The 18,033-nt window shown below is 46.0% G+C and overlaps 1 protein-coding gene across 1 annotated transcript; it reads right to left on the bottom strand.

Moving 5' to 3' along the window:
- Positions 1 to 2,433: 2,433 nt before the first annotated feature.
- Positions 2,434 to 17,896, bottom strand: HTR1D (5-hydroxytryptamine (serotonin) receptor 1D, G protein-coupled). The gene is made up of 4 exons (XM_015297583.3): positions 17,775 to 17,896; positions 8,150 to 8,196; positions 7,390 to 7,430; positions 2,434 to 5,435 (listed from the first exon to the last, which is right to left on the bottom strand). Exon 4 carries the CDS (start codon positions 4,822 to 4,824, stop codon positions 3,688 to 3,690), a length of 1,137 nt encoding a protein of 378 aa, XP_015153069.1. The 5' UTR covers positions 4,825 to 5,435; positions 7,390 to 7,430; positions 8,150 to 8,196; positions 17,775 to 17,896; the 3' UTR covers positions 2,434 to 3,687.
- Positions 17,897 to 18,033: the final 137 nt, after the last annotated feature.

Here is an 18,033-nt window from a genome sequence, read left to right as displayed (position 1 = left end):
TGATCCGCAGACCATGAATGACACAGTAAATATGGACATTGATCTCTGCCATGACAGCCTCCTCCTTCCAGCTGCGGGGTGTTCTTTATCTTACCTTTACGATGCTTGTCAGCGTTGTCCTCTGCCAGTTCCATGTTACTGTTTGTTTTCAAATATGGATTCCTGAAGCACTACATCACATATTTACTGGCATTAAGAATGGTGTAATATTGGACCGTGTGCCTTTTTGAATTAGTCTACAGAACAGGCAAAAAAAATAGCCTATTGCAGGCTTTTTGAATTAGCTTATAATTAGCCTATGATAGGCTGGAGCAATGGGCCAAAGGCGTATGAGGATTACCAAGGCTAAGTGTCAGGTCCTACACTTGAGTCACACCAAGCCCATGCCATGCTGCAGGATGGAAGAGTGGCTGGAAATTGCCCAACAGAAAAGGGGCTAGGGGAGACCTCATCGCTCCCTACAGAAGAAGGCTGTGGTGAGGGGGCATCAGCCTCTGCTCCGGGGTGACAGTGATGAGAAGCGATGGCCTCAAGTTGTGCCAGGGGAGGTTTATCTTAGCTATCAGGAGGAATTTTTCCATGGAAAAGGTTGTGAAGAATTGGAAGAGACTGCCCAGAGGAGTAGTTGAGCCACCGTCCCTGGAGACATTTAAAAGATCTGCGGACGCGGTGCTTGGGGACATTGGGGCTTAGTGGTAGACTTGGCAGTGCCAGGGTAATGATTGGACTCAATGATCTTTGAGGTTTTGTCCAACATAAATGATTCTATGATTCTGTAATTGAATCAAAGAAAGGGCTCAGTTCATTTGCTCTCCAATCTAACAGTGTCTTATGAAAGCCTCAAGAACAGTGACGGAGCATCTTTCTGTGCTATGATATTTTGCCATTCTGTTCAACATCAGAAGTCTTAGTTTAAGAGTAGACAGGACAGGAGAAGTACAAAAGCATAATTGATCCAGATGAGGCCATGTGAGCAGACCAGCTGGCCTCTCCAAGGCCCCTTCAGGACCGTTATCCATGGTTTTATGATTTATGGAAGTCCTCACATTGGGCAGATGGACCAGCAGGAGAAATGTTGTGGAGACACCTGGGGATTTGCCTTGGCTTTGGGTACTGCTGCCAACCCAGCTCTGTGCGGGAAATGCCAACCCACTAAATCAATGACCAAAATACTCTTCTGGGAAGCTTGCTTTTAAACAATGTCACTCCCCAGATATTGAAGGACAAAGTTCACCACTCCACCTGTTGAAGTAATTTAACAGTTTTTATATTGGGCATAAAGCCATCTGCTATTTATTAGATAACAGATTTGACCCAGAGTCTTGCTCTCCAGCTGTGCTCTCAGTACTGGACTGAATTGTTCAGGTCTGCTTCTCCTTTCCTCCTTCCCCACTTGATTTGTATATGTACAAAGAAGACAAAATGTTCCAGCTAGGAACTACAACAGGGCTGGGGAAAGCTGAGCAGCTCATCATTATCCAGCAGTTATAAGAAGGATGGCGGACAGGAGGTTTCCAGGTGTCCTTCTGAATGTTGGAAAGAAACAAAGGAATCTGGAAAGGACACCTTGACAAAGGGCAGGCTCAGAACATTGGTATGGAAGCAGAGAAAATACCTCTCAGTACACAGGGATTAGATGAACAGCTTCTTGCAGGATTCCTTAGGACATGGGTTTCCAAATATCCCATTTTCTATCTGCTCACTGGTCTTTCCTCCATTTAAGCTATCGTCTCCAGGACTGCTAGCAATAAGGAAGGAATCTCAATCCACTGACCACTTAGAACCAGATATAGAGGTAAAGCAGGGTAATATTTGTTAGAGCTCCTCACATAGCAGACATAGACTATGTCATCCCCTCATTGTCATTGTGAGCAATTTCTTCCTTATTCTTCAATCCACCCCAACAACCTTAATATCAAAGAAGATTTTTCTTTATATTTCACTTAATTCTTCCAAATTCCCTGATTTCTTGTCTTACCTCTATGAGTATGGAGAACAGATTATTTACTACTTCAGGGCAGTTGTCCTTTCCCTATCTGAAGTCTTCAGTTTTCACTCACTCACATCTTTCATCCCCAAAGGCTCACAGTATCCACACATCATTTGAAGACTCAATTCTCACAAAGGCTGAAAAAAATAGCATTTTCCTGGCTCAATCTTAAGCATGTAGTTGCTTCCTAAGGGAGCCTGAGTGCCGAGGAATTAGACACAGCAATGTTCGGCTGTCTCTGCTGAATTTACCTTCATTTCCTATAGTTATGGAATAAACATTAACAGAACCAAGGATTGGTCCTTCTGGCTCCATTCTGAGGTCCCCATCATTCCACACTGGCACTGAACATATTTTGTTTCATTTTGGGCATGCAAAACAAACAAACAAACAGACAAACAAAAAAACCACCAACCCAAAACAACACAAATATAAGAGCAAGGTACTTTTCAATAATGTTCATGCTATTTATTTTGCAGTATTTCTGCACTGGCTTATTGCACACATGATCAAATGTGTAAAAATGATTTTCAGCAGTGTATCTTCTTTCTGCAGTTTACCAGAAGTGCAGCTTCAAATTCACGTTTGTGAAGGGCCAATGGAACTCACGTGCTTGCTGTGTCTTCATGCCCTGCTGCCTGCACTCAGGCTGCCACCTGTTTCCTGCCAAAGCTGCTGGCTTTATCAATTTCAGATGGATAGCTATGTGCCACAGGAAATACAGGCGCTAGATCCCATTCTCCAGAAACCTTCTCAGCCTACATGAACTGCTAGTAATATACAGCAGAAGTACTGAAGTCCTCCAAATATGCGTAAGTTTTCCTCCCATCAGGTTACAAAGACATGGCAGGCTTGGTAGCATGTGCCATCTTATCATAAACATCACTCTGACAGTAATGTCTCCTATTTCCTTCTGTAGAAACAACAACAGATGCAGAGAGTACAATAACACCGTTTGACAGAGCAAATTCTCAGCTACAGAACACCATTTTTCAGTGCCTCCACCACCATTAGCTGTGCATTTTCATCAGTGATGAACAAGAGCTGCATGCCGTGCTCTAAAAATCTGCACGGCTGTCCAGAAGGCAACTCAACTGTTGCATTACTGTCATCACTGCTGAAATGCACCACTCACCACATCACTGTGCTCACATCCACTGCTGGGTCTCCAGAAACATTCCAAAGTGTTGATGACTGTTAATGGGCGCCATTCTTTTCTGCATGGAGGAATTAAATGACATGCCTTTGCTATATACGCACTTCTGTTTCAGACACCATGTGTCATACAGCAACAATACATGATGGGATATCAGTGGGAAGGTTCAACTTCTACTGCCATCCCACCAACACCCTCCTCTGGTGTTGTGGGCCAACATTAGAAACCAGGAGGCATTACTTTCGGAGCAGCCCTGTACAAACTCAGCTTTCTGTTCAGTCTTTCACCCGCTGCAAACTTTACTTCGTCTGTTGATATTGCACATACAAATGATCACTGCAGAGACCACAGACAAGTTATCTTATGGTATACAGAGTTCGAGACAGAGAGGACCAAACTTGCGAGACATTCCCTGTTCCATGCACAGCACAGGGCAGCCACAGGGATGGAGATCACCACTCTGCACCCAGGAATCAAAGCACAGAAAATCTCAGGGGAGGCTGCAAGATTGTGCAAAGGTCAGTAATGCAACAGAAGAGGATCAAGATGAGCACTTCTTGAAATGTATTAGTTTTTGGAAAGCCTGTTTAAATTCTTCATTAAAAGCTGTATAAATGACGGGGTTGATTAATGAGTTTAAGTAACCTAACCACGTAAAGAAGTCCAACAGGATGGGATGAAACCAACATGCGTCCTGGCAGATGGGCAGGACGAGGGACATGACGAAGAACGGCAGCCAGCAGAAAATGAAAGCTCCTAGAATGATGCCTAAAGTTTTGGTGGCTTTCCTTTCTCTTGCAGCAGAAATTCTTTTCCTTTCCAGAATACTATCTGCAAGTTTTATTTGAACATGGTTGATGAATATCGGGGATCCACCGGAATGGGAATGCCCTTCATGAAGGCTTGCGTTAATGGAGCAGAGGGAAGACCCAGCAGAGCCAGTTATCAGGTGTGCAGTAGTGAATCGTTTCCCATACAGTGAGGGTGGCTTCAGGATCCTGGATCGAGCTGCTACATAAATCCTACCGTATAATATTAGGAGGAGCACAGTTGGAATGTAGAAAGCTCCACAGGTGGAATAAATCGTGTAGGAAATCTGATCTGTGTTCACATTACACTTCGCGATTTCTTCATGAGCTTTCACTTGCCTCCAGAAAAATGGTGGCACAGAAATACTAATGGAGATCATCCAAACCACAGCGATCATGAGCATTGCTCGGCCAGCAGTCCGGCGTTTGGCATATTCCAAAGCATCTGTGATAGCCCAGTATCTGTCCAGTGCAATAACACAGAGGTGTAGGATTGAGGCTGTGCAGCACGTGATGTCTGATGATAACCAGATATCACACAGCACTTGGCCAAAGGCCCACGTGTGGGTGACAGTGTAAGCGATACTGATGGGCATCACAAGGACAGACACTAAAAGATCTGTTACTGCCAAGGAGCCAATGAGGTAATTTGCAGGTGTGTGGAGCTTTCTAGTCAAAAAAATTGTAATAACAACAAAAACATTTGCAAGGATTGTTGCCAAAGTTATGACAGACAGAAGGACCGACAGGGATATCTTCAGCCCTAACAGTGTCCTTTCATCCACGGCCAGTGGTGGTTCAGTAAAATTTAATGACTTATTTGCTGAGCTCTGGAAAGATAACTCTGCTGAGAGGTTATACTGAGTCATCCTCCGTCCTGATTTCAGTTTTCAATATAATATTTCCAGGATGTTGAAGAAAGATGCTCACCTTTTTACTGAATTACAACTTCTCATACTAGACCCCAACGCTGAAGAAAAACCAAGTTGTTGAAAACAGCAGCTGCATAAATCAATACTGGAAAGTGAGAGGCTGAAATAGAAACATCTGGACATGTAACCTATGCCCTGATGTTTGGGACACAGCTATCCTCAAGAGTATCTTCACTTCCACTCTAATATCTGAATGTCACACTTCTGGTATTTATGAAGATTTCTACTGGTAGAGTACCCAAAAGGTAACACAATACTGCCTGGATTCCTGATGTAAACCTAATTTCTGCCAGATCTGTAGATCAGGACCTGTTTCTGAACCGTGCAGAGCTCTGTTCTTGTTTATTCCTCCAGACCATTCTGGCTTTCTCTTCAACAAACATCCAGTCTTGAAATGCTGTATTGGGAACCAGAACTCAGTGCATTGGTGCTGAAGCTCACTGAATGTGCCATGTACTGAGATGCTCCCAGTCATGCACACGGTGAATGACTGCAATGACAGGTGGTGCTTCCCTTGAAAGAGGAAGAGTAGGGCTGGCTAAAGGGATCTGCAAAAAGAAAGTGAATATTTTAGTCCACAATGGTGATAGAGGATTTGTGGAAGTTGAGCTGTGGCAGTATACAAACAGACATTCCATATATTTCTTTAGATTTACTTCATGAAACTGAAATCTTTACAAACCTGAAGAGAACATCCTAGAACAAATTTCATTGAGATCTTTCTGTCAGACCCACCCACGAGTACCAGAACATCACTTACTTATGGCAGCCCATGCTTTCTTGATAGAGATCCCAAATGTGGGTCATGAACAGTTCTAAAGCACATCCCCAGGGCTAACAACAGAGACACTGAACTTCACAAACATAACCCCCAGGCCAGCTTCCTCCCAACCACGGAGCTGAAATGCCTCTAACAGCAATAACCTGCACAGCTTCACAGAATTTGACAAAGAACTGAGACTCACGTGGTGGGGAATCTGTAGAGCAAGTCCATCCCACATGAAACACCAACGTGTCAAACAGCTTCTCTCGAGCTCCTAACACTGTGCACAGTGCTTTCTGGTTTTCTGTGATTGGTTGTTTTGTTTTTGTAAACATCCACCTTCTGTGATTCAGAGCTACTTTCAGAGATGCTGTTTCTTTATAGGTGTATTTTTTCAATAAGGGACCAAGAAGAGTCACATATTTCATAGTGAACTATTACTCTCTTCAACCAACTGCTCTTCTTAATGTCCATTTTTGTGACTCTGAGCAAAGGTTCAATGCATGGGTGTCCAACCTGTTGGCTTGCTTGAGCTGCATATAGGTAGGCTGCTCCAAAAGTAATGCCTCCTACTTATTTCAGTGAAAAATACAACAGCTACACTGAGCTCAGTAAGTCTATTTGATAGACCAAATTCTCACCTACAGAACACTATTTTTCAGTATATCCACCATCATTAGCTGAGCATTTTCACCAGTGATGAACAAGAGCTGCATTCCATGCTTATAACAATCTACACCAGCAGAGATGACCCAAAGATGAACATGCAGCATAGTGGTCTTTCCTGCTCTCAGTTTCTTTCCCCACAGTTCCTGAGAGCTATTTTTTTCCATCATCAAACCACTGATCTGACATTTCCACTAAACAGTCCCAATTAATATAATTGCAAAGGCATAAGTGGTAACATCAGCATTTTTTTTTCCTGTGTGCTCATTTTTTGCATCTCCCTGTACTGAACTCCCATGTTTTACCTAACATTCTTTGCAACTCTGCACAGTCAGTCCTTTCTTTTAATACTTGAAAAGCTTTGTCTCACCTCAGTCCTCACACTTTCCAGATCACTGGTAGTCTGAGCTTTCCTTATTTACCTTCTTTAAGAATCTCTGGCCAAGAACCTTATCCAAAGTCTCTTGAGAAATCCAAGTAATTGTATCAACTGGACATCAACCAATCCGTATACTCCACGACTTCATTCAGTGGTTTTGTGAGGCAAAACTTACCTTTACAAAAGCCAATTTCACTGTTCCACAGAAGACAGTATTTACTGTATGTGCACTAATTGTACTGTTCATGATATTTTCTGCAAACCAGCCAAGTACAGACTTCAGGTTTATGAATACACAGTTACCCATCAGGGCTCTTAGGAAACTACATCACAACAGCTGTCTTACAGTTGGTGGGTGTAAAGGGAGTTTTAAGTATTTTAAATAGAGGTTAAACACCCTTCTTGATCTCACTGTACCTTGGACAACCTGAGTTGCATTGAGCTCTCTGGCTTACAGCTACCTGATTGTGAAGATCTGTTATTCATTTTGGCCAGAAATAAAGGTTCCACTTGAAAACTTATCCTGGATTCTCTTCATCAGACAGGGTTGCTAAATGTCAACCTACTTTATCTGTGATAATTTTCCTTTATATTCTTGATTTCTTTTTCATTTTCCTATTACCATCCCTTTGATTCTCTGACTCAATAGCTCATTTCAGAGCTGTTGCTTTTACAGCCTAAGAAATCTCTTTACCTGAGCACCAGGCTGATCACACATCCCACACAGGAGAAAACCTAAACCAGAAATATGAAACAGAATGATTAGCAATATTCATTTTTGTTCCCTGCTTAGAACTTTATCTTGGGTATTCACTGTGCTGACATGAAAATATATTCCCTATGTGATAAATTATCACCAGGGACTACAGACTTCTGCAAAACAACCAGTCAAAGCATTTCTTCCCTAAGAAGCAGTAAAGTGCCACAGCAGGGTATAATGTGCAGAACTGCAAAATATTTTTGTAATATTCTAAATAAATAAACACTCACAGTGTAGCACCTAAACAGAAAGGTGATCCAGTTCAGTCAGTCACAATCTCCTGGGCTCCACTGACCAAACTGACAGGCAGTGCCTTGGGGTATATATGCACGGCCATAAAGCTCTGGTAGAACTCATAGCCCTGCTATTGCAAAGATCTATGCATTTGTTTAATAATATAACCTCATATACTATAAATGAATGTTAAATTCAATGCACTGCTAAGAACATGCACGCGTGTATCTTTAGGAATCGGAGATTCTAAATCTACTTTTAGAAGCTCCTTTGAATGTAATTCCCTGCGATGCCTGTTTTAGAGACTTTGTGCTTAGTTTGCGTGAGTTGACAGTCAATACTGCTGATACAAAAAATAGTGATAGTATTACAGCTAGAATTATTATATTAGTATGTAAAAAACATTAGTTATCATCAAGCTAAAATGAATGCCTTTCCAATAATTTAATTATTAAGTTACCTGTTATTCAACTAAGGGAAAATCCTGAATGGAGACAAATGAATTTCCTGTTGAAAAACAGAGAAAGAAAAAGTTAGTTTTCTTAGACTACACCCGTTGCAAAGAAAGAAATCTAGAGCAAGCACTAAATTAAGCAATACAGACAACTTCCAGGTCAAACAGGTAGCTACTTAGTAAGGAAAAAAAGAACAGAAATGCATTTACAAGAGCTGCTCATCCTGGAATACTGTGAGCCCAAAAGGACGACGGGGCACATTCAGCTGACAGCAATCTTCCAGTGGAACGTGTTGCCAGCATAGGGCTTAAATGACTTCTGGAGCAGGAGAAGAGAAGCAGTGGGTAGAAACAGGAGTTACCATCTCTAGACAGCATTCTTGTCTTCACTACGTGCAGTTTTACAGTCTGGGTAGCATATGAAGTTATATTTGCAGTGCTGAGGTGCAGCAGCCACGGTGGTCCCTCTGGTTTGATCTCTACCAGGCAGGACTCGGTGTGTTTTCACTTCCCACTCTCAAGATGGAAACCTTTTTGGATGAGGGTTCTTTGGCCACTCTCCTTGGGTGTCACCTGGTGCCCTTGGCCATAGGATGTGGGTATGTTTTCAGTTCCAGGTGCCTGAAAGGAAGGTGGTATCACAACATACCATGGCAGTAGGCAGACTGGGGCTGCCCTCTGCAACTGCCTCTCTCCTTTACCAGTGCCATGACCTGTGACGACTGCATCCCTCATTCATCCACCATCAAAAGTGCTGAACGCTGCACAGGGAGGGACCTTTTGCTCAGGTCCTTCGTCCACACATTCAGTGGTTCCTAGGAAGGTGTGTAATAATGCTTTGGTATCCTGGAAAGATCTGAGGATCTAGCAGGCAAAGGGTGAGCACAGTTCATGGTCTTGAAGGTGAAGAGAGGTACGTATCCAGAGTGAAAAAACATTTTAGCTGTCGGTGATAACCACTGTTATCATCAGTAATGTTAATAGTAGTGTTATCATAATCCGAGGTGCTTACCTAAAGCCAGACAGCTCTGCGAAGGCGCTTTGTGCTTCAGCTTTGCAGTTTAAGTAGCACAGCAATGGGAAAGCAGCAAGGCAGGGCTGTGCTTCTGGTGAAGCTCCATGCTCAGCTCCAAGCAGCATGCTGGCAAACACGAGGTTAACAGCACCAAAAGATGGTTGTGACAGAGTGCCATCGCGTGGACACCGCACACCTCAACTGCAGCCCAGCACGGCAGACAGGGGAGATGGGAAGATTTCAGTGCAACCAAAGTCACGCACATTCCTGTCTGTTCAGAGCCCCGCTGCCATTTCTGGAGAACAGGATGGTTTTTGCTGAGAACCACCGTATGGTGCAACCAAAAACAGCTTCTGAGAATGCTCAGAGGCAAAGAGAATGCTTTGGTGTGGCTGTGCAGATCTGGGTTGGAGAGAGGCAAAAAGTGCATGAAAAAATAGACTGAAATGGAAATACAGACTTTGCTCTTTCAATGAATGGAGCAGGGAAAAAAAAGAAGGGAACAAGATGAAACATCTTTTAAGACGTTGAAAAATGTTTCCTTTGACTTCAGGCTGACTGAGAGGAATCAGAGTTCATTCTTTCCCCATGGCTGCGTAACAACACAGGGAATTGCAAAGGGATGGCTGAGAACAGAGCTGCGTTTCAGGAGATGACTGAAAATCCATCTGCTCTTCTGTCTTTTCATATCTGGGTTTAGTTTTTCATTTAAATGCTGAATCTGCTATCTTGCCAAAATAAACGAGGTAGGTTCTATCACACTGAAACCTGGACAAGCAACGAAGCAACAGCAGATGGCACTCCTAGCAATAATTGCACACTTGAAAGAGACATTCACAGGAGGAGTCAAAAGAGGGAGCAATTTCTGAGCCAGTTCTTGTAGCTGTGGGACAACTGACTCCAGTAAGTGGCATCTGAGTGCTTGTAGAGTGCCACTTTGAGACCAGATCCCAGCACGTGCTCAAGAAGCTGTAGGAATTGGACAGTGCATAGATCATAATCAAAGCAGGATGCAGCTTCTGGGAGAAAAAGTAATCCCACAGTGTACTACACAGGAAACTCAGAACCTGTGTAGAAGTTAAAGCTTGGTAACATCAGTAAAATGGGGTTATGACTGTATGGTTTGCATGCATTGGTGTGAAGGACTGAGTATGCTTCCAAAGTAACAATAACCCTAACCAGAATCCTGGCTCTGGATTAAACTGTCTGAAATGCATACAGGAAAGGATAACATTTTGCAAAAGCTGTAGATGAGAGAGAATAAACCTGATAGGAAAATAACAGGCATATGTACCTTGCACTGTAAGTAGGATTAGGCAGCACTGCGTACTGGAACGGCTGCCAAATTGCCAGCATAAAGAAAGAAGATGAACAAAAATGGGAAGGGATAGTTTAAGAGCAGCAATGCGAGTACTGTTATTTGCTATCCAATGCACATGAGCGAGTGAACCACATGAATGAGCAGTTTGCACCTTGCAAAGAAAGTAATCTAGAATGGAGTAAGTATGTTCATATGATGAGGAGCTGATTTCAACACTGGGTACAATGACAAAACTAAGAGCAAAACAAGGGCAACCTGCAAACATGTCCATGGGAGAGAGCAATGAGCACAATTGCAATTGCTCATTTGTTTTCCACTCAAGCATGGATCATAAGCTTGAGTGGACCACAGGAACCCGATTTGCTCCGCATCAGGGACGTGTGTTAGCAGAATTAATGATTAAAACGTCTTTAGACACGCAGCTCAATCAACAGCAGCGTAGTTTGCACCTGAATTTCTCATGTGTTTAGGGAGCAGCACGCAGTGCTACTGGCCAGACTGGTTATTCTGATTATTCAGGATGTTTCTGAGATCTCAGGAGTACTTTGTTTGCATCAACACCAAATTACTTTATATTATTTGCATACACTGCCATATCCTGCAAGCAGAAGCCATAGCTAGTTTGCACCTCCCTGACCTTAATTTTTTTTGCTCTAAGATGACTTCTTCAGCATTTCTTAATTCAGGCATACAGTTTTTAATATTTTTGCTCAGCTTTCAAGGAAATATCAATGTTTTCTCTCTCTTGTCCACATACACACAAGCTCTCCAACCCACTGCTGCTACACCTTGCAACTCAATGTGCCTTATGAGGGGGCTTTGGGCAACCTGATGTAGTGAGAGATGTCCCTTCCCACAACCAGAGTTGGAATAAAGTCCCCTTCCAACCCAAACCATGCTATGGTTCTGCAATAACCACAAAAAAAGGCTGGAAATTAGCAAGCAGTAATGCTGGTAGATGCTATAGCACAGAAACATCCTCTACAGTACATCACCAAGAGCTTCTTTAGAGGAAGCAGGAGCCACTTAGTCCTGAGAGCATTACCTGCCCTCCATCAGCCTTGCAGTGTCTGATGACAAACATGCACAATGCAAAACCTCCAGTTAATAATTTTTGTCCTCAAATTTCCACTCCCATTATTACTCAACATCATATAAGGAGTGGAATTGTGAGGGCTGATGAGATATGGTGCAGTGTGAGATTAAATGTGACAAATGAGATTCACACCACTGAGCAGTGCACATCACAGACATCAGTCCATCACTTGACTTCAGTTACTTCATGGGAGAAAAGATCATATGGTTGCTTACAAAGTGATGAATCCGATTTCTCTCCTCTAAGGGGATTTCAGACCATTACTCAGATGTAGGTGAGGGACTTCCAAGCACATCTGGGTAACCAAACCTCCCTATGAAGCTCAGCACATCAGCACATAGAGATGAGGTTGTGTGAGCCCATACCCCAAAGGAGCCCACAATTCTTCCCTTCATACCTGATGGGAGATCAGCACCAGAGGTATCCTGAGCCAATATACTGAAATCCATTGAGAAAGGGATGATGTATCACTGTTACAACATCCTTTAGATGATGTCTGGAGGCATAGAGTGCCTCTAAACTGTTCTGAAATACAGGATTTTCCCCAAGTGTTTAATGGTGCTCTATTTCCTTTACTTGTAAGTATGCAAAATGCTGGTGTTCATTCAGTGGAAGCAATGGGAGTTAGGCTGACACAGAGTGCTCTGAAAAAGACCATGGCATCCAAAGGAATCAGTGCTTAAGCACTGGCCCTTTTAAAATCAGCTGTAGTCTATAATGCTGGAAAGAGATATAAAGAAAGAAAAAACTCTTGCAGATTCCCCCTAGACTGTCTGTGCTCAGTTCAGCACTGTGCTGTGCTCTGCAGAGCATCTGATGATGCTTTCTTTAACCTGGTTTCAGTGTGCGCAGCCATTCCCATGAGACTCCAACTCTGAGCATGGGGTCCATCAGGATTTTTCAGGGCCATCCACATGCACTGAGTTTTACCTTCATGCTTTAGCTATTTTTCCTTGCCTGTCCTCTTTTCCAATCCAGTATCCTACAGCTTTGCCTGTAGAGACATCTGAAAGGCATTGGGTGATGTCCCACTATCTGCAGACATGACTTAAAAACAGGAGGTATGATCATAGAAACATTAAGGTTGGAAAAGACCTCTAAGATCATCCAATACAACCATCCAACTACCACCAACACTCCCCACGAAGCCACGTCCCTACATACCACATTCCCAAAGTTCTTGAACACCTGCAGGGACAGTGACTTCACCACCTCCCTGAGCAGTAGAATGAGGGTAGAATTGAAAAGCCTAACTATAAACAATAAATCATAGCATGCTTGTGCCCCTTGCTCCCCATCTCCCCCCATGTTGCCAACACAGGGAATGAGGTGGCTTCAGAAGGCAGCACACTGATCACTCATGCAGCACTCCCCCACCTGGTAAATAAAGTCAATATGCACACGTGCAGAAGTACGGCCTTACACTTCCTGGAAGAAGTATTCATTCACCTTGTACCTCCATACACTCTAGCCTGGAGGCAATTCAGGAAGAAAACGGGATCAACATTTGGCTGAATGACCTCATCCAGAGCACGCAAGCAGACGTGCCAGAGAGCACTCAGAGCCTTACCAACACCATGCAGAATGCACTCTGCTGTGATGGGAGGCACAGCAGTCAGCACTGCTTTCAGTAATGGCTTGGTTAACGAAGTGGATGGCATGCTTCTATGGGTGATACAAGCTGATTTCAGCACGCAGGAGTAAGAAGGTTAAATTTGTGTTTAAGAAACAAGCAGCTGCCCTATTGCATGATGCAGAATAACCAGCTCTGCACTGTAGGACCAAGAGGTACCGTCAGCAGCATCAGCAATCTGACACCCCTTCCAAGTGGCAAAGACTTTGGCAGATGTGTAACTCGGAAAAGAACCTCACATAGGTCTTATTTTGTTCTTTCTGGACAAACAGGAACCCTGTGTTCATTGAGCCCTGGGCGCTGCATTCCCAAGATATGGGCTACATAGAAAGAGGACAGAGGAAAGCAGTGAGAATTATCAGAAAAGTAGATCTATGAGAATAAACTGAATTAACAGGGATGTCTGGGCCAGAAAGGACACAGCTGAAGGAAATGTTCAACAGTCTTCATATGCATGAAAGCCTCCTGTAGAGCATAAGGAAAAGCCCATTCCCCAGGGCTATGGCTGCTCTACTGAAGGGAGAGGCACATTGCTGCTGCTGGGGAAACCTGGCAGAGCAGCGAAGCTCTTAAAGGAATTGTTTGGAGACACCGTAAAAACTTTCCATGACAGAGATGTTAAGGACAAATCAAACCATCTTTCTGAAATGCAATTTCCAAGCAATCCAGCATCGGGGAAGCAAAGTGGATTGGAAAGCACCTTTTCCCCTGAGTACAACAGTGAAAAACAGGAATCCAAGGCAGTGGTAGTGCTACAGAACGTTACCACTCGGATCTGGAAGTGGTCAGGACTCAGCTTTGTGGTCCTGCGGTGCTCCACACAAGCAGAGAAATTAAGATGACTGTTATTGTCTTCAAGCACAGACTGGTGAGGAATGCCACGACTGTTTATAACAGCTGCCACTGGGAAGCCAGGGCTCCCAGTCCCCACCACTTCAGAGCAGGACCAGGAGGAAGGAACACTTCCATGGCTATGCCTTGTAGGAGGACTACCAAAATGCTCTCTATCCTGACAGACTGCTTCTGCACCAACAACAGCAGCTTTTTTTCTCATGTCCACCAATTCTCAGCCCTCACCTCTCACTGCATGGTGATCTTCATTATGCTGCCTTATTATTCACTCCCTACCATACAGACACAACATCCCCAAATATTCAGTGTTTGCTCCTTTTATTCCTCAACATCTATAAGGCACTATGAAGCAACATTCCTATGTTTGACCAGCTAAGTGCTCTTCAGGCATGGAAACATTCCTTATTACAGTACTTACAGCATAATAATGATAATTATTTTCCCCTGATTTAGAACAAACTCCCCGAGCTCTCCGACTTACAGTGAGCTCAGAGATGGTAAAGGAGGTAAATTCCCCTCAGTGCTCCTGGAGTGATGTGCAGGATGGGAGCAGGCAGGACAGACAGGTGCACCTCAGACATCACACACTGCAGCCCTGGGGAACCACAGAAGCGGGTTCTGATCTGTGCACTCTGAAGGATGTCTCTCCTGACACGCATACCCAAGTGCGCTGCCCATGCTGTCTTTCCTCAAAAGGCAGAGTAAAGACCAAGCCATTTTTTATGGTAACTTTTTACATCAGGATGGCTGCACAGAGCTGTATGCAGGACAACTTCTACAATAAAAATGGCTCCAGGTCAACCGTGCCTTCTTGCAATGCACAGACCAGAATGGCATCTTTGCCACTGACTTTTGTTCTCTGCCATCATGCTGTCTGTGTAAGATGCTGCGAGCAGCCAGACCCACCCAGCACATCTTCCTGCATTCTGACGTGCTTCGTTTAAAAATATACTTTACAGAACCCTAAGAAAGCTGCAAACCAGCATCGTTCACAGCACAGCAGGCTGGATTTTTCCATTTTCTGATTCTCAGACGTTTATTCACACATGCCTGCATTACATGGGCTCTATTTCTACCTCCTTGGAGCCTATCAGAGGTGTGACACAGGGAGTGACCATTGGCTCAAAGACGACACAACGATCTGTGATTTCAGGAAAAGCAAAAGAGTGATGTCTCCGGGAGGACACTGTTCTGAAACCAGAAGGATCTGGGAAAAAAACAAACCTTAGGGTCAATACGAAAAACAGACTGGCTGTTCGATACTTGTCCGTTTCAGTATTTAAGAAGAGCACACAATGCACAGCCTGAGTCCTCTGTTATCATGCCATCTTACTTTGGGGCAAACACAAAAAACCAAAAGCAGATCTGTCCTGAGAAACCTCCATCTCAGCCTGTAATGACCCGCTTCACAACCCATCGACACCAGCACAACAATGCAGAAGTTACAACTGCTGACAAAGGTACCCTCCCACAGCTTTTGGGAATGTTTATGAAGGAAGTTTCCTCCCCTGGGGTTTATGTCAGGCTCACAGCTGTGGTCTCTCAGGGGAAACTCAAATCTCCTTGCAGCCCTTGGCTTGAAAGCCTCATGCCTACTGCATACTGGAAAAATCAGGGCCACCTCATGAGCACAGGGCTGGAGACCTCATCCTTGGCCATCCTCTAATTCTGCAGCCACTCCTTGCAGCAGTGCCAAAACCCATCCCCAAAAGTGGTTCCCATCCATTGTTCGCTGCAACTTGTGGCATACAGTGACAGTGCATTGGCTCCACACAAGGGCTTTCATCTAGGCACTACAAATCATGGAATCATCGTATATCTCACGTTGGAAGGGACCCATAAGGATCACCGAGTCCAAGCTCCAAAAAGGACCACCCAAAAATTGGACCATAATTCTGAGAGCGTTGTCCAGACACTTTTTGAACTCTGACAGCTTGAGGCTGCCCTGGGGAGTCTGTTCTAGAGCCTAACCACAGCCTCAGTGAGGAACATGCATAAGACAATGCCTATCTTTGATGCCACCATAGAATCACAGAATTGCTTGGGTTGGAAAAGATCTTAAAGATCATCAAGTCCAACTGCAACCAAACCATACTACCCAAATCACACCTGTGCAGGTACAGGGAGCACCTGAATAGTGGTGATGCTTGGCTAAACTGCACCTGAGGCAGAGGCCAGGCAGCTGGGTCACTTGGGTACACGCTGGGATGGGGAGGGACAAGGCTGGGAGCACTGCAGTGTGACAGACAGCTGAAATGTGGGCACCCAGAGCTCCCTCCGATCAATTCACACCAAAACTATGCTTTCAAAGTGGTTTAATCCATTTACCAAACATCCCCCTACAGCTGCGGGGAGGAGATGTGCAATAACTTCAACAGTGACTGGTGCTCCTCAGCATCTTTACCAATGACATTGATGAGGGGATTGAGTGCACCCTCAGCACTTTGCTGATGGCATTGAGCTGAGTGGTGCAGTTGATACAATAGAAGGAAGGGATGTCAGCCAGAGGGACCTGGATAGGATTGAGATCTGGGCCCACGTAAACCTAATGAGGTTCAACAAAGCCATGCAAGGTGCTACACCTGAGTCAGGGCAATCCCAGGTGTGTGTGGGAGAACTTGAGAGCAACCATGCTGAGAAGGCCGTGGGGATCTGGTGGAGAATAGTTGGACATGAGCAGCAGTGTGCACTTGCAGACCAGAAGGCCAACAGTACCCTGGGCTGCATCAGCAGAGGGATGGCACTGGGCGGGCGGGGGGGGGGGGGGGGGGTTGTCCCCTCTGCTCTGCCCTCATGAGGTCCCACCTGCAGTACTGCATACAAATCTGGGACCCCAAACACAGGAAAGATGTGGAGCTGTAGGTGCAGACACAGAGGAGGCCATAAGGATGCTGAGAGGGCTGGAGCTCCTCTGGTGTGGAGAAAGGCTGAGGGAGCTGGAGGTGTTCAGCCTGGAGAAGGTCCTGGGAGACCTCACTGTGGCCTTCCAGAACTCAAAGGAAGAAGAACAGGGAGAGTGACAAAGGAAGAAAGGAGGGAGAGTGACATTTTACACAGGCAGATAGCGACCCAACAAAGGGGAATGGATTTAAACTAAAAGAAGGGAGATTGAGATTAGACGTCAGGGAGAGATTCTTCACTTAGAGGCCAGCGAGGCGCTGGCAGTGCTGCCCAGAGCAGAAGGTGCCCCATCCCCGGAGGTGCCTGAGCCCATGGATGGGGCCCTGGGCAGCCCGACCTGGTGGGGGCACACAGCCCATGGCAGGGTTGGGGCTGGGAGGCCCCACGGTCCCCTCCAACTGAAGCCATCCTATAATCAAAACTCCGATCCGCCCGCGAGAGCAACGCGTCCGTATGGGATAAACTCGCGCTCCCGTCCACGTCCGGCGCTCCTCACCCCTCCCCGCCCGCCTCCTCTGCCAGCTCCCGGCCTGCCTCCCCCCCCCACCCCCCGCATCCCCCTCCGGCAGCGCGGTGCGCCCCGGGACCCCGAGCCGCGGCCAGCGGGGAGAGAGCGGCCGCGAGGAGGAGGCGGCGGCGGCAGCGGCGGCGGACCCCGCGGCTCTGCTCCCCTCAGCGGGTGCGGGAGCCAACTTCACCGGGGCAGCGCGAGTGCCCTCCGCCCGGCCGGGCCGAACTGAAAGGAACGGAACGGAACCGCAGCGCTGCCCGCCCCGTCGGTACTCCCCCGGCCTCGCCCGGCGCGGCGCTCACCTGCGCTCCCGCCGTTGCTCTCCGTGCTGTGGCGGCTCCGGCCGCGCCCGCCCTAAATAGCGGCGGCCCCGACTCCGCCGCGCTAGCGCCGCTCCGCTCCGCCGCGGGGCCCGGCTCTCCTCGGGCGCGGCGCGGCGGCGTGGCGGTTCGCTCAGCCCCGGGGGCCGGGCCACAGCCCGCGCGGAGGGCTCGGAGCCGCCGTCCCAGGCTGCGGAGCGCCGAACGGTGGGGCTGCTCCGCCATGGGCGGCGGGGAGGGG

Source organism: Gallus gallus, chromosome 23 (genome assembly GCF_016699485.2).
Source record: "Gallus gallus isolate bGalGal1 chromosome 23, bGalGal1.mat.broiler.GRCg7b, whole genome shotgun sequence".
Classification (NCBI taxonomy): domain Eukaryota; kingdom Metazoa; phylum Chordata; class Aves; order Galliformes; family Phasianidae; genus Gallus; species Gallus gallus.
This window is presented reverse-complemented; position numbering and strand designations above follow the sequence as displayed.